Genomic DNA, 13706 nt, shown 5'->3' on the forward strand with positions numbered 1-13706 from the left:
ATTAACACTACACGTCAATTACGGAAGGGTCTTTTCCATCGCTGGCTAAATCTGAAGAAAACAAATTAAAATAATGAATCGTGTGATAAATATAAGCATATCCACAACACTTATATACAACAAATATAGTAGCAATATTATTACCTTGTTCAAGTTGCTCGATTTTATCAATATCTTCCTCAACACTAACAGGTTGTTTTAATTTTTCATTTCGAAGCCAATCTTGAAGACACACTAGAGCTTGCACCAATTTAGGAGTTAATGAACTCCTAAATGAATCAAGAAGGCGCTCTCCCGTACTAAACGCATATTCGGATGCCACACTTGAAACCGGAACCGCTAATACATCACGAGCCATCTCCGCAAGAACAGGAAATCTAGCTGAGTTCAATTTTCACCAGAGAAGAACATCAAATTCTTTAGTGTCATCCTCAGTTTTTTCACCAAAATATTTATCTAACTTTGTTTTAGTATCCACACCTCCACTCCCACTTTTATATTTTTTTATATCTTGCATTAGTGATTCCAAAAGTCCGTATTTTGGGTGCTTACTTGACTGTCAGAAAGCCCGGAAGTAGAAGTGTCCAATGAAGAATAATCTGAAGATGAAGCAAGCACGATACCTTTTGAGCTGGACTTCTTTACATACTCACAAAATAATGAAGTCATGTACTTCTTCACTTCTGCTTGTATAGTTTCCCCCGGATCTTTACCAAACATCTTTACAAGTGCATAACCAACTGATTCGAGCTTGTAACGTGGATCCAAAATACATGAGATGAAAATTATCTTGTTCATTTTTCCTGGATCACCCCAATACGTATTAAACTTTTCCTTCATCTTCTTTGCCATTTCACTTAAAACTGTATCTTCATTTGCTATCAATTGCTTCAAATAAACAGCAACCGCCCAAATTTCAAGAAAATGAATATTCGATGTAACATAACGTAATCCAGATATTTTCAAAGTAAGAAGATAGAAGATTTCAAGAAACTTTGTAATTCTTTTTACATTCTACCAATCACTACTCAAAAGTTCACCTGTAGGAATTCCAACTTCAATATAAGAATGCTCAAGATAATGTCTTAGGCCAATTTCACTAGATGCATAATGTGAAAATACACTTTCAAATTCAACAGCCCTACGCAACATCAAGTAGGTGGAATTCCACCTAGTTGGAACATCAAAGCACAAAGTTTTTTTACAATTGAGTTGTTCATCATCAAAACATTCTTGAAACCTCTTCAACCTCGCAGGAGACTGCCTAACATATCTCACTGCATGCCTAACACGTTCAATAGACACTGAAGATTCTTTTAAACCATCCTGGACCACAAGATTCATGATGTGAGCCATACATCTCACGTGAAGGTGATTACCGTTCATTAAATTAGTTCCCATTTTTGTTAATTGCTTAGACAATTCTTTTACTGTCACATCATTGGAGCTTGCATTATCAATTGTGACAGTGAAGATCTTATTTATCCCCCACTCACGTAAGCACCTACCAATACCATTTGCCATATCTTCACCTTTATAACTAACAATAGGACAAATTAATTATTCTTTTATGCATATTCTATTCACTATCAATCCAATGGGCAGTGATACACATATATTTGATTCTTTGTATAGAAGTCCAGGTATCAGTGGTAATACATACTCTTTGTTTCGTTTCTATAAAAGACCTCTTCAACTTTTGCTTTTCTTCATTAAAAAGATCAAAACAATCCCTAGTTACAGTATTACGGGAAGGGATCCGAAAATAAGGTTGCGCCACTTTCATAAAGTCTCTAAAACCTTCTTTCTCAACAAAGCTGAAAGGAAGCTCAACAACTATTACCATACGACATAACGCCTTCCTACACTCTTCTCGATCAAATTTTCAAGTAACAACAGCTACGTCACCCTGACTACCCTCCGGAAAAGATTGAAAACCTAAATTTGATTGTTTTTTATCAACAATAACAAGGCGTTTAGGACATTTAAACATATGAGAAAGAAGTGTCGACGTACCGTCTTTGGTCTTAAAACAATACTCAATAAAGCAATAGTCACATTTTGCTTTTGTACTCCTTTCGGAAGTAATAATTTCTGTAAAATGATCCCACACAATAGACTTTTTTTTTTCCTTTTTTTGGTTATATTTGACTCTGTTGTTTCAGATTGGCTTATTGCATTTGAATTAGAAGCTCCACTTTCACCCATCATCTTATCACTTTGTATATTTTCAGCCATGCTATGAGTCACTTCAACAAGAAAAGAAAAGGAATGAAAATAACCATTTCCTTAACAGATATTTAAACAAAAACTGTCAAAATCGATCTCAAAATAGCACAAGGCAGAGAAGGCAACAGTTGAAATTTCAACAAGAAAAGAAACTTACCATCTGCTGCTCTGGGCTCTGGCTATGACGAGAGGGATAGGCGAGACTACGAGAGGGAGAGGTGAGATAGAGAGGCGAGTTAGCGTGAGGGAGACAGTGAGTCTGCTGCTCTGGCTGCTGGGTGTAATACTGAAATTAACACTTTTAGACGTTAGGGTTTCTATTTTCTAATGTCTCAAATCTGAATGCCTAATAGAGTATTGGTAAAGAAGGGTACTGGACAAGTGGACAACTGTAAAGAAATACTTTTAAGTTTTAACACTTTTGCTTGTATAATGCCACGACCCACGATAAGAAAGGGATTTTTATTACTTATTTAATATACATATTATATATATTTTCTTAACGGGTTAACGGATTATCCGTTAAGAAAATTGAATAATCCGTCCCCAAACCGATAACCCGTTAATAAAAAAAATTCAATCCGTTCGCCATCCGTTAAACCGTTAATCCGATACCAATAAGCCATTAAGCCATTTTTGCGGTTCGATTTTCGGTTTCGGTTCGGTTTTGAACACCCCTATCTACCGATCCTGATAATTTCATATGCCTGATAATTTGCTGCCCGGGATAAACTGGTAAAAATACTTGCATATGTTACATTGCAAAACTGTTCAATAAGAATATTTACTGTTATTTGCTTTATTTAGTGACGAGCGCAAAACACAACACAAAATTTATACTCGCTAGTCAGATAGTATAGTATGATTATCTTCTCCACAAGGATTGGATTTAAACATGCTATAATAATTCTTGGTCTAACTGCTATTCAGGAAGGTCAAAACTTGATTTAGAATGATTATGAATTACAATTAACTACTAAAGTAAAGCAATTGACAATTGACTGCAACAAACTAGAGGTTATCAAAGTTGGGTTCTTATCAATGTAAGGAATAAGCGGTTGACATGATGGGTGCAAGCTTGTTGTTCTGGATATGATACTGTTATATCTCACTCTTGAGGTTCTATCGATTCTCACAAATTTAATAGGTGATTAGCTTATGCTTCCGATTCAGACTCCTCTCTCGATTAAATCTAAATCTTTCAAATAAACTAATGTGGAGTGCGGTGAAACTTGCAAGAATCTATTGGTAAGAATGGTCTAGGAGAAACTTCGCCCGAATATTTCTCAATCTTAATTTAAGAGGTAGATCACAAAGCTCTTTCGATTACTTTAAAGAAGTACCAAATAAATTAAGACATGCATTGCAACAATATTCAATATTATGCTCATCTTCCGATTAAACAAGATAATGAATAAAATCATAACTAGTGTTAAAGCTCCTCCAATAAATTCAAGTAATTAAATATTAATCAAATCCATAAGCAACAACCAAGTCACCAAATCATGTCAAACCTTAAGGTAAACTATTCCATAATTATGGAGTAAGTCATCACAAAAGAGTTAAAGATTAAGAAAGCATCAATATAACGTTACAATCCAAACTCCCATATTGAATTGATGGAAAGATGATGAAATTCTGTGTCTTGTAGCCTCCAATGATCTCCTGAAGCTTCCAAGGTCAAAAGTCCTATAAAATATATATTTTTGGTGTATTTATATCATGTAGGAACGAGCCGGACGAAACTACCTTTTCCAAGACGATTTGGGACAATTGGACCGTGAAAATACATTGGCGCGATGCCCCATGCGCTACATTAGTGAGGATTTTCTCAGAATAATTTTGTTTTCTCACTTTTTGACATCCAGATTTGGTCCTCGACCCCCCTAACGTGATCTTAACTTAATTTCTTGGGCTTTTACTCATATTTCAAAGTTCCAACTTGTTCAAATTAGCTCCACATTATCTTACTAGCTCTGAATCACTTCCTACAAGGCACAAAATACATAATAAGTGTAATACGCTAATATTTAAGCTCAAATACAAGTAAAATGTAGTAATTGGAGTGCAAACTATGACTAAAATACGGGATTCTAGCATACCAACATTCAGTTGAGCTTTTTCTTGCATTATTGAACTACTCTGTTCCTCAATTTCTACTGCTGGCAGCTATCTACTGCTTGATTCCGTTCCCTTCGCATCATCCCTGCTAAGTTGCTCCGACACGTTAGTTTAGGTGTTGCACCCGTGCCGATACGGTATTAGTATTGGTGTGGGTATGGGATTCGTACTGGATCTGGTCAAATAATTTTGGGTACTTTGACCACGATGAACGGAAAAATTCAAGACGAGATACAATTTGATTCCTGAAATCAGAACCAAAACTAGGGTAAATTTGAAGAAAATAGCATATCGTATCTAGGAAATAAATCTTTTACTTATATATAACTTGATAATAAAAACAAAATCTACTCTTTACAAGCTATATGTAAGTATTCCGCAAAATTTCTCATAATTTAGAGATTTTTTTTTAAATTTTACTTTTAGCCGGATCTCCACACCCGTATCCGTACTAGGAGCCGTATTACCGAATCTTACAATTTACATCTCGAAGGATCCGACCTCTAGGTCCGCACACCTTGTCGGACACATGCACCCATGTCCGAGCAACTTATATCACCAGTGCATCCATAGTGCTTTAGGAACATGCACCAACCTTGCCATATGTATCTGCACTGCAAATAATGCTACTGACTGATTCTGCTTTTTTCCTTTTCTGCAAAATATTCTGCATGGTGTAGTGCATTCCATCCGAAGCAAGCTACTTTTGGTGGTGCTTTTAATTTGTTTTTCTCATGGAAAAACCCATTTTCCCAACCTGTCTCTCTTTGCAGTAGTAAGCTATAGCATGACCTTACCAAAAACTAACCAGTGCATTGACCCTACTAATTGATTCTCCTTTAAACTGGAAAATCCAATTCCCAGCACTTAGATATTCTGCACTAGTGATTTCCTTCACATATAGGTCAGGCTGGTATTGTCTATCCGTTTATTGATCTTCTTCTACCACATTTTCTTACTCTTTATCCATCACCTGGTCCAAAAATTCTGTAACGGCCCGACCGGTCGTTTTTAGAGTTATAGCCCCGATCCCCTATTAACTGCTTCTCCCATATCTATTTCTGCTATTGTGACTTGGCAGGAGGTCTCGTTTTGGTTTTTGGAGTGATTTGGGATACTTAGTCCCTAAACGAAAGCTTAAGTCTTAGGATTTTGACCGTACCCGGAACTATGTGAAGACGACTCTGTAATGGAGTTTTGTCGGTTCCGTTAGCTCCGTTGCGTGATTTTGGACTTAGAAGCGTGTCCGGATTGTGTTTTGGAGGTCCGTAGCTTATTTAGGCTTGAAATGGCGAAAGTTGAATTTTTGGAGATTTGGACCGGCAGTGAAAATTTTGATATCGAGGTCGGATTTAGATTTCGGAAGTTGGAGTAGGTCCGTAGTGTTGAATATGACCTATGTGCAAAATTTGAGGTTATTCGGATGAGATTTGATATGTTTCGACGTCGTTTGTAGAATTTAGAAATTTCAAAGTTCATTAGACTTGAATCCGTGCATAATCGGTGTTTTTGATGTTGTTCGACGTGATTTGAAGGATCGACTAAGTTCGTATTGTGTTTTAGGGTTGGTTGGTATGTTTGGTTGAGGCCCTGGGGGCCTCGGGCGTGTTTCGGATGCTCAACGGGTCATTTTTGGACTTAGAGAGTTGGCAGGTTTTCTGGTGTTATTGCAGACATTTTTTCTTCATCGCGTTCGCGAGGGAGATCTTGCGATCGCGTTCGCGAGGTAGATTTTTTGGTGTTATTGCAGACATTTTTTCTTCAGGCAGTACACCGCGAACGCGTGGGCTAGGCCGCATTCGCGAAGAAGAAGTGAGGCAGCAATGGAGTTTGAGTGTTCTTCGCGGTCGCGTGAGGACAATCACGATCGCGTAGGTGTGAGCAGCTAGTGCATCGCGTTCGCGTGAGGTGTTACGCGTTCGTGTAGAGTAAATTTTCGAGGGAGCGAAGTTGTTCTTCGCGATCGCGAGGCCTTTTCCGCAATCGCGATTAAGGAACCACCGTGCAAAATTTAAAGTTCAAAAACGAGGGTTTAAGTTCATATCACAAAATTTGATTGAGAGCTCGGTAGAAGGCAAGATTTGGAGAGATTTTTGGAGGGAGATATTGGGTTATGATTCCTAACTCCTTTATGATTAAATACCACTAATCTATGCTTGATTTTATCATTTAATTACGGATTTGGGGTGAAAATAGGGGAAAATTGATAAAAGTTCTTAGGCCGAATTTTGAGATTTTGATCGAGATTTTGGTATCGGATTTGAGTGAATTTGGTATGGTTAGACTCGTAAGTGAATGGGTGTTCATAATTTGTGACTTTTACCCGATTCCGAGACGTGGGCCTGAGGATGCTTTTTGGGCGTTTTTCTATTTTCTTGCCTTAGCTTTGATTTCATTAGCTAGACTAGTTACTTGTAGCTGTATTTACGTTATGTAATTGATTTGATTAGATTTGGGCCACTCGGAGTTGGATACTCGTGGCAAGAGCGTGATTTCGGATTTGATTTGAGCTTGGTTCGAGGTAAGTGGCTTGCCTAACCTTGTGTGGGGTAACTCCCCTTAGGATTTGGTACTGTTTGATACGTGAGGTGACGAGTACGTACACAAGCTATTTGTTATAAAACTCCATTTTTTACTAAGTCATAACTTGTTTTCTCCTTATTTGAAACACACTAGCATATGTAACTATCCTGTTTAGACTAGAATAGCAGGCCTACTTGTTTAACTGCCTATTTGAACTCTGTGCAACATGTTTATTGAAATTACCTGCTTTCCTTGACTTGAACTTAGTCTAAACTGTAGGATTTCTTGCTGTAATTGTTATTTCGGTTGGTTAAGCTGCATATTTACTTTGGGACTACGGAACGGTATTGCGGGAGATACCCATGTACTGCATATTTACTTTGGGACTACGAAACGGTATTCCGGGAGATCCCCCTGTTTTGCATATTTATTTTGGGACTACGGAACGGTATTTCGGGAGATCCCCCTACACATTTATGTTTGGGACTACGAAACGGTATCTCGGGAGATCCCCTGTTGTTATTACTGTGTTCTGAGCTATTGTCTGTCATTGATTCTATTCCTGTTAGATTTTCGTATTTATTTTACTGCTATATTTCATTCTGTCTTATTTCATTATATTTATACCAGTAGGGTCCTGACCTGATCTCGTCATTACTCGACCGAGGTTAGGCTTGGCACTTACTAGGTACCGTTGTGGTGTACTCATGCCCTTTCCTGCACATATTTTTCGTGTGCAAATCCAGGTTCATCTTACCAGCCTCGTCACTAGTTGCAGTCGCTGCTGCTTATTGGAGACTTCAAGGTACATCTGCTCGCGCCTGCAGATCCTCGGAGTCCCCCTCTATCCCCCTATGTTCATTTTTCCTTTTTTCGGTAGAAATGATGTATAGAACGATTAAGACTTCTTAGTAGCTTGTAACTTACAGCATTACGGGTTTTGGAAAAAAAATGAATATTGTATATGACGAGTGGCACAGGTTCTGCTTATTCACTATATCTGTTAGCTGTTATCTTTCTGTTTTCATTTTATTTCCGCAATAATTAGGCTTACCTAGTTGTAGAGACTAAGTGCCGTCATGACAGTTCACGGAGGGAGAAATTGGGTCGTGACAAATTCTACCCATGGGCTTCCAATATGTCTCTAAATAGAGTTGGACTAACTGGTTAGTTAAGTGCACTAGCCATTTCCTTTACCATATCTACTTATGATCACTCTTTTCAATAAGTCTTCTCTACCACTCTAAAGCTATTTAAATTGGAGACTCCTAATGTGTTCCCTTATTACTACAAGGACGTCTTCTCTTTTGCTCTACGTTGGGGTTTCCCATCTCATATTCTCATTAGGCTGCACTATCTTATTGTCCTGATTGCCTTCCCATCAATTATACTTGTTTAATCTAATCTGGGATCATTAAAATTATCATCATTTAAACTTAAATAAACCAAAAGTATGGATGGATGCACAGTATTACTATTATATATACTTTTAACAAGTTAAATGTTGTGAATCAAGCTCACTCAACGAGGGTCTATGGGCTAGAAGTGGTGAATAAGACTGAGTCAGTAGGGATTATTGGGCGGACTTAAATTGCTTTCACAAAAGCCATGTCATTATAAAAGATGTGGCAGTTCATTTCCAAAAAGGAAAAGGGCCATAACTGTTCGCGGGCTATTCGATTCGGTATAAATATACCCTCCGTCTATTTTTTGAGTCAAAAATGCCCCCACCGTTATCTTTCGGGCTCACTTATGCCCCTATGACTAATAGTCAATGCCAAATAAAAAAAGATTTACTTAAATTACACGTGACAACTTTTTATTAGTTCCAATTTAAACCATGACCATTAATTAAATAAACCCACCCTTAACCCATTTTTTTACCTATCCCAAAAATTCAACCCGTCTTAAAAAATGGCCAAACTCTTGATTGTCAAAAAGATTAACTTCCCTATCTTTCCAATTCTACCACCATCATAGCTGCCACCATCCCCTTTCCTTCATAGCAACTACGCTGCCTCCATATTTTTAGTCCAGAGGCAGTTTTGGTCCTTTTTCATATTTTTATCATCTATCTTCATTTTACATTTACCATTGGAGCTGTCATTTTTCGAAAATGTTCGTCAAAAAACCTAATTTTCACATTCAAATGTTACTTACAATGTTGAATCTTGTTTTCTTTCTCATCACATGAGATAATAAAAGAACCCATTATGAATTCATGGGTTTTAAATTCCGGAATAGTTCAGTTTTTTCTTCACAATATTTGTAATTCTTGCAAACTCTTAATAAGTTGTTAGACCCAAATAGTAACTTATTGTAGAAAATAACATTTTTATGGTCTAGGTATTCCCCCTTGAACAAAATCCTAATTTTACAATAAAAAAAGGACATCCAATCGAAAAAAATTAAAGATTTTCTAATCGGACCCTTTCGATTAGCATAATATTCTCGTTGTTATTGTTTGAAAATGGAGGAATGGAGCAAACGTAATAATCATGGTTGTGGTGGTAGCGTGGTTGTTATGGAGGAAAGGGGGTGGTGGCAACTATGGTGATGGTGGAGTTGAAAAGATGGAGAAGTTAATATTTTTAACAATAAAGAGTTTGGCCTTTTTTTTGGTGTGTTGGATTTTGGGGTTGGGTAAAAAAAGGGTTAAGGGTGGGTTTATTTAATTGAGATCATAGTTTAAAATTGGATCAATAAAAAATTTTCATATGTAATTTAAATAAATTGTTTTTTAATTTGGCATTGACCGTTAGTCATAGGGGCATAAGTGAGCCAGAAAGATAACAGTGGGAGCATTTTTGGCTCAATAGGTGGATAGATGACATATTTGTACCAAATCGAATAGTCTGAGGGTAGTTTTGGCCCTTTTCCATTTCCAAAATAGTTGCTAAGTACTCCCTTGTAAAGTGTATTGTAAAGTCTACTTCGCTAACGGAAAATGTAACTTTCACCGTGGCAGCATCCAAGTCCAACGCCCTTTTGTATATTTGTGAGAAAATGCAATTGGTGCCTTCCTGCATATGCAACTGTGCCACCATAAATGCATCATAATTGGCAAAGATGTCAACAAAATTTGCTACACTTTCCTGTTGTTTAACTGTTGACTTAATTACTGCAATTTTTGTGCCCCTGTCAAGGTTGTCACCAAATCCATTCCTTGTAACCGTGAAAGAACCACCAGCATGAGATTCCAACACAAATTGTTCAACATCGGCACCTGCACCAAGTACCTCCCTAAATTCCATGATCCTTGTACCAGCAACTTGACCAAGGTTGTTGTTCGGGATTGAGTTGTTAAGCGCGAAAACGATGGTAGCACACTCTCCACAAGTCAGCGCCAAAGGAATAGCAGAAACAACATGTACTAGTGCAGTATAATAAACTGAAGTTTTAGCGAGTGCACCTACGATCTTGAGTAATGCATTCTCTGTGTCGAACAACTGTCTGCTCACAAGTTGTAAAACTACAGTTAAGACGCCAAATAGAGAATTTATATCCAAACCTATAACAATGCAGCCCCCCTTTTTTTCTCGTGTCAGCAAGAAATTCAACGGTAGAAGAAAAATCACCATCCAAAATAGAACCAAATATGACAACAGACCAAATAGCGATGTCGCAGAGTCGTAGTTTAGACTGTCCAGCAAGAAATTGGTAACAACCAACTAGAACTTCGTGAATATCAAACACGACCAGGTCACATGGAATAGAGAATGTAGAATTAATCCCTAATGAAGGCTTCTTTGTGAATGCAACAACAAACTCTAGAGGTGCGTCTTCGATGGTAATAGTTTCATTAATCCATAGCACCATTGTGAAAGTTAAAGCATGGTGTAACGCACTTAGCTCAAGAGCCCTTCCACTCGAAAAAGACCTCAACTGATTAATTATGTATTGCTCCTCAATTTGAGTAGTAGTATCATTAACAGAACACATAAATGAATTTGCTACAGATTCTCCCAGTAGCATATACATTGCACAAGATTTTATGGAATTTCCATTATGTTCAACACTCATATCAACTCTACCTGAAGCAACCTTAAATACCTGGCCAGTGTCGAAACCCTTGTCCACATAACTACTAGTTGGTAAGCTAGAATCCCTTGCATCATTACTAGAGCAAATGCAGTTACCATATTTGTGTGCTATTATGAAGACTGCTAACATGGGAAATCTAGGATAATCAAGATAAGGAATAGGATCAAAGATACTATACAATGGAACAGGCCTTGCTTCATGAGCTAGACCAAACAAAGCAAACAAGAGTCCAGCCGCTTTATCGACCCGAATATCCGGTGACTGCTTGGAGTAATTTTCAGCCAATGCTTGGATCCCTCGCTGTATTTTCTTCCCCCTAGCACCCTCTTTAGATTTAGACAACAAGAATCCTGGAAGATTGTGCGCTTGCCCAGTATCAACCCAATTTCAGTTGTGTTAGCCAAAAAGAGACATCTGATTTTGATTCGCCCCACCAATTTCTGTAAGATAATTACTCTGCCATGGAATTGTGCCAAACCATAGGGTATCATCAAATGGAAACTCTATTACATCAAATCTCATACTCGCATTCGATACCACAATTCCGTGACTAGTAAAAACTAGAAAATCCAATGTATCCCATTGAGGAGATTTGTCAAATACCCCAGCTACAATAGTATCTAGTGAATTTTCTTCCTCCCCCATATTAGATCCGGTGGTATCATCTAACACCTCAATATGTACCTTGGTTTGGAAGTTAGCATTTGCATAGAAGCTATGGTCGCACACCTTGGATGATGTAGTCACAGACGTTGTCTCCCTCATGGAAAATAGCATTAAGATCATGAATGTCGGAGCTCACTACGGCATGTGAAATTTCGCCAAGCACATGAGCTTCAGTAATGGCAAATGGTTCCTGTATCAATGTCATGACCCAAAATCCTAACCTGTCGTGATGACGCCTAACGTGGTACTAGGCAAGCCGACTTCTCACAAATATTTCCAACACTTTTAACAAGAATGAATTAAAACAGATTTAATAGCAAAAGTTCTCATAAACGGGATAGAAAACCCAAAACATAACGCGGAATTCCCTATTATCGGGATGTCACAGAGTACATGAGCATCTAAAATCACAAGTCTGGAAAATACGGTTTATAATAGTCTGAGACCAAATACAGTAAACAAGAAGATATGGAAGGAGAGATAAGGTCTGCGAAACACCGGTAGCTACCTCAGAATCTCCGGAAAAATCAAATGTGCGAAGATATCAACACCCACTGTGTCCGGGAACACATGGATCTGCACACGAAGTGCAGGGTGTAGTATGAGTATAATCAACTCAGTAAGTAACAATACTAAATAAAGAACTGAAAGTAGTGACGATCTTCACAGCTAAGTCCAATTACAATAATTTCCAACTTAAGAAGATAGGCATGCTTTCAAGTTCAACATTTAAGACGCAAACAGTAATTTCATATCAGGTTCAACTAGAACAGAAGATAATATCTCTCAGAAACTTTTCCAAAAATAGTGATATATGACAGCTGAAGTGCAACAATAATGAAATCAATGCATCCTTAGAGATCAACAGTCACTCAGTCCTCCCATTCACTCCAACTTCACAATCACTATTTCCTCACAGTCACTCATTCCTCTCAATCACTCAACACTCGGCACTAGCACTCAGTAGGTACCTGCGCTCACTAGGAGTGTATACAGACTCTGGAGGGGCTCCTTCAGCCCAAGCGCTATAACAAGCCAATCTTGGCATATAACAGTGAAACATGTTGCGGCGTGCAGCCCGATCCCATAAATATCCTCACAATCAAGCCCTCAGCCTCACTCAATCATCAACCTCTCTAGTCTCTCGGGCTCTCGGAATCATGATAAGCAGCCCAAACATCAATGACATGATGCATCAATAATGAACAATAGAGACTGAGATGAAACGTGCAAGTAAAACTGTGACTGAGTGCAAAACAATAATTTAGCAGATAATTCAACAAGTACACGAACTATGTGGGTCCCTACAGTGTAAAAACATGTTTTAAACATGATTTATAGATTGATTTCTCTAATACGTGGAAAATTTTCGGATATCAACAAATTATTCAACCACACAGTTCCATGAAATTTATCAAGTCACAATTCCTACGGTGTACGCCCACACGCCCGTCACATAGCATATGTGTCACCTCAAAACCAATCACATATCACAGAATTCGGGGTTTCATACCCTCAGTACCAAATTTAGAACTGTTACTTACCTCCATCCGAGCAATTCTTTATTCCAATAAGTCTTTTCCTCGCGATTCGGCCTCCGAACGCCTCGAATCTTAGTCAAAATAATTCGATACAATCAACACGAGGTATATGAATCAATTTCATATGAAAATGCTAAATTTCACAATAAAAATCCGAAATTAATTAAAAATGTAACAGTGGGACCCACGTCTAGGAACTCGACAAAAGTTATAAAATATGAGCGCCCATTTAACCACGAGTCCAACCATACTAATTTTACTCAAATCCGACTCCGAATTGATGTTCAAATCTCGAAAATTCATTTTATGGAATTGTAGAAAATTTCTCCGATTTCTCTTGAAAAATCAATAACCTAATGCCGAAAATAAAGATTAATTCATGGAATATAATCACAAGGGAGTCAAGAACACTTACCACAAGTTGTGTGGTGAAATTTGCCTCTGAAAATCGTCCAACTCTATTTTCGTCAAAAATGGCAAAACAAACTCCCGTTTATAGGGATTTTAATGTTCGGGCGTCATAGGTGGCGTGGGGCGCTGTCTGTGGCGCCGTTTCCAGAACTCCAAAAGTACCAGCGCCAG

General features: G+C 38.0%; 1 protein-coding gene across 1 annotated transcript; it reads right to left on the reverse strand.

Moving 5' to 3' along the window:
* Nucleotides 1-7: 7 nt before the first annotated feature.
* On the reverse strand, nucleotides 8-852 carry LOC107802948 (zinc finger BED domain-containing protein DAYSLEEPER-like). The gene is made up of 3 exons (XM_016626532.2): nucleotides 553-852; nucleotides 145-358; nucleotides 8-51 (listed from the first exon to the last, which is right to left on the reverse strand). The coding sequence occupies exons 1-3, from the start codon at nucleotides 850-852 to the stop codon at nucleotides 8-10; spliced, it is 558 nt and encodes a 185-aa protein (XP_016482018.2).
* Between the last annotated feature and the right edge of the window lie 12854 nt (nucleotides 853-13706).

This window comes from Nicotiana tabacum, chromosome 23 (assembly GCF_000715075.1).
Source record: "Nicotiana tabacum cultivar K326 chromosome 23, ASM71507v2, whole genome shotgun sequence".
Taxonomy (NCBI): domain Eukaryota; kingdom Viridiplantae; phylum Streptophyta; class Magnoliopsida; order Solanales; family Solanaceae; genus Nicotiana; species Nicotiana tabacum.

Excerpts from the sequence above, each read along its gene's own strand:
- LOC107802948 (XM_016626532.2), bottom strand. The coding sequence starts at position 852 with ATGGCAAAGAAGATGAAGGAAAAGTTTAATACGTATTGGGGTGATCCA. Across the intron at positions 359-552 it reads CCGGGCTTTCTGACAGTCAA|ATGGCTCGTGATGTATTAGC; the intron begins GTAAGCACCCAA and ends GTTCTTGCGGAG. Across the intron at positions 52-144 it reads AATCGAGCAACTTGAACAAG|ATTTAGCCAGCGATGGAAAA; the intron begins GTAATAATATTG and ends TGTTTTCTTCAG.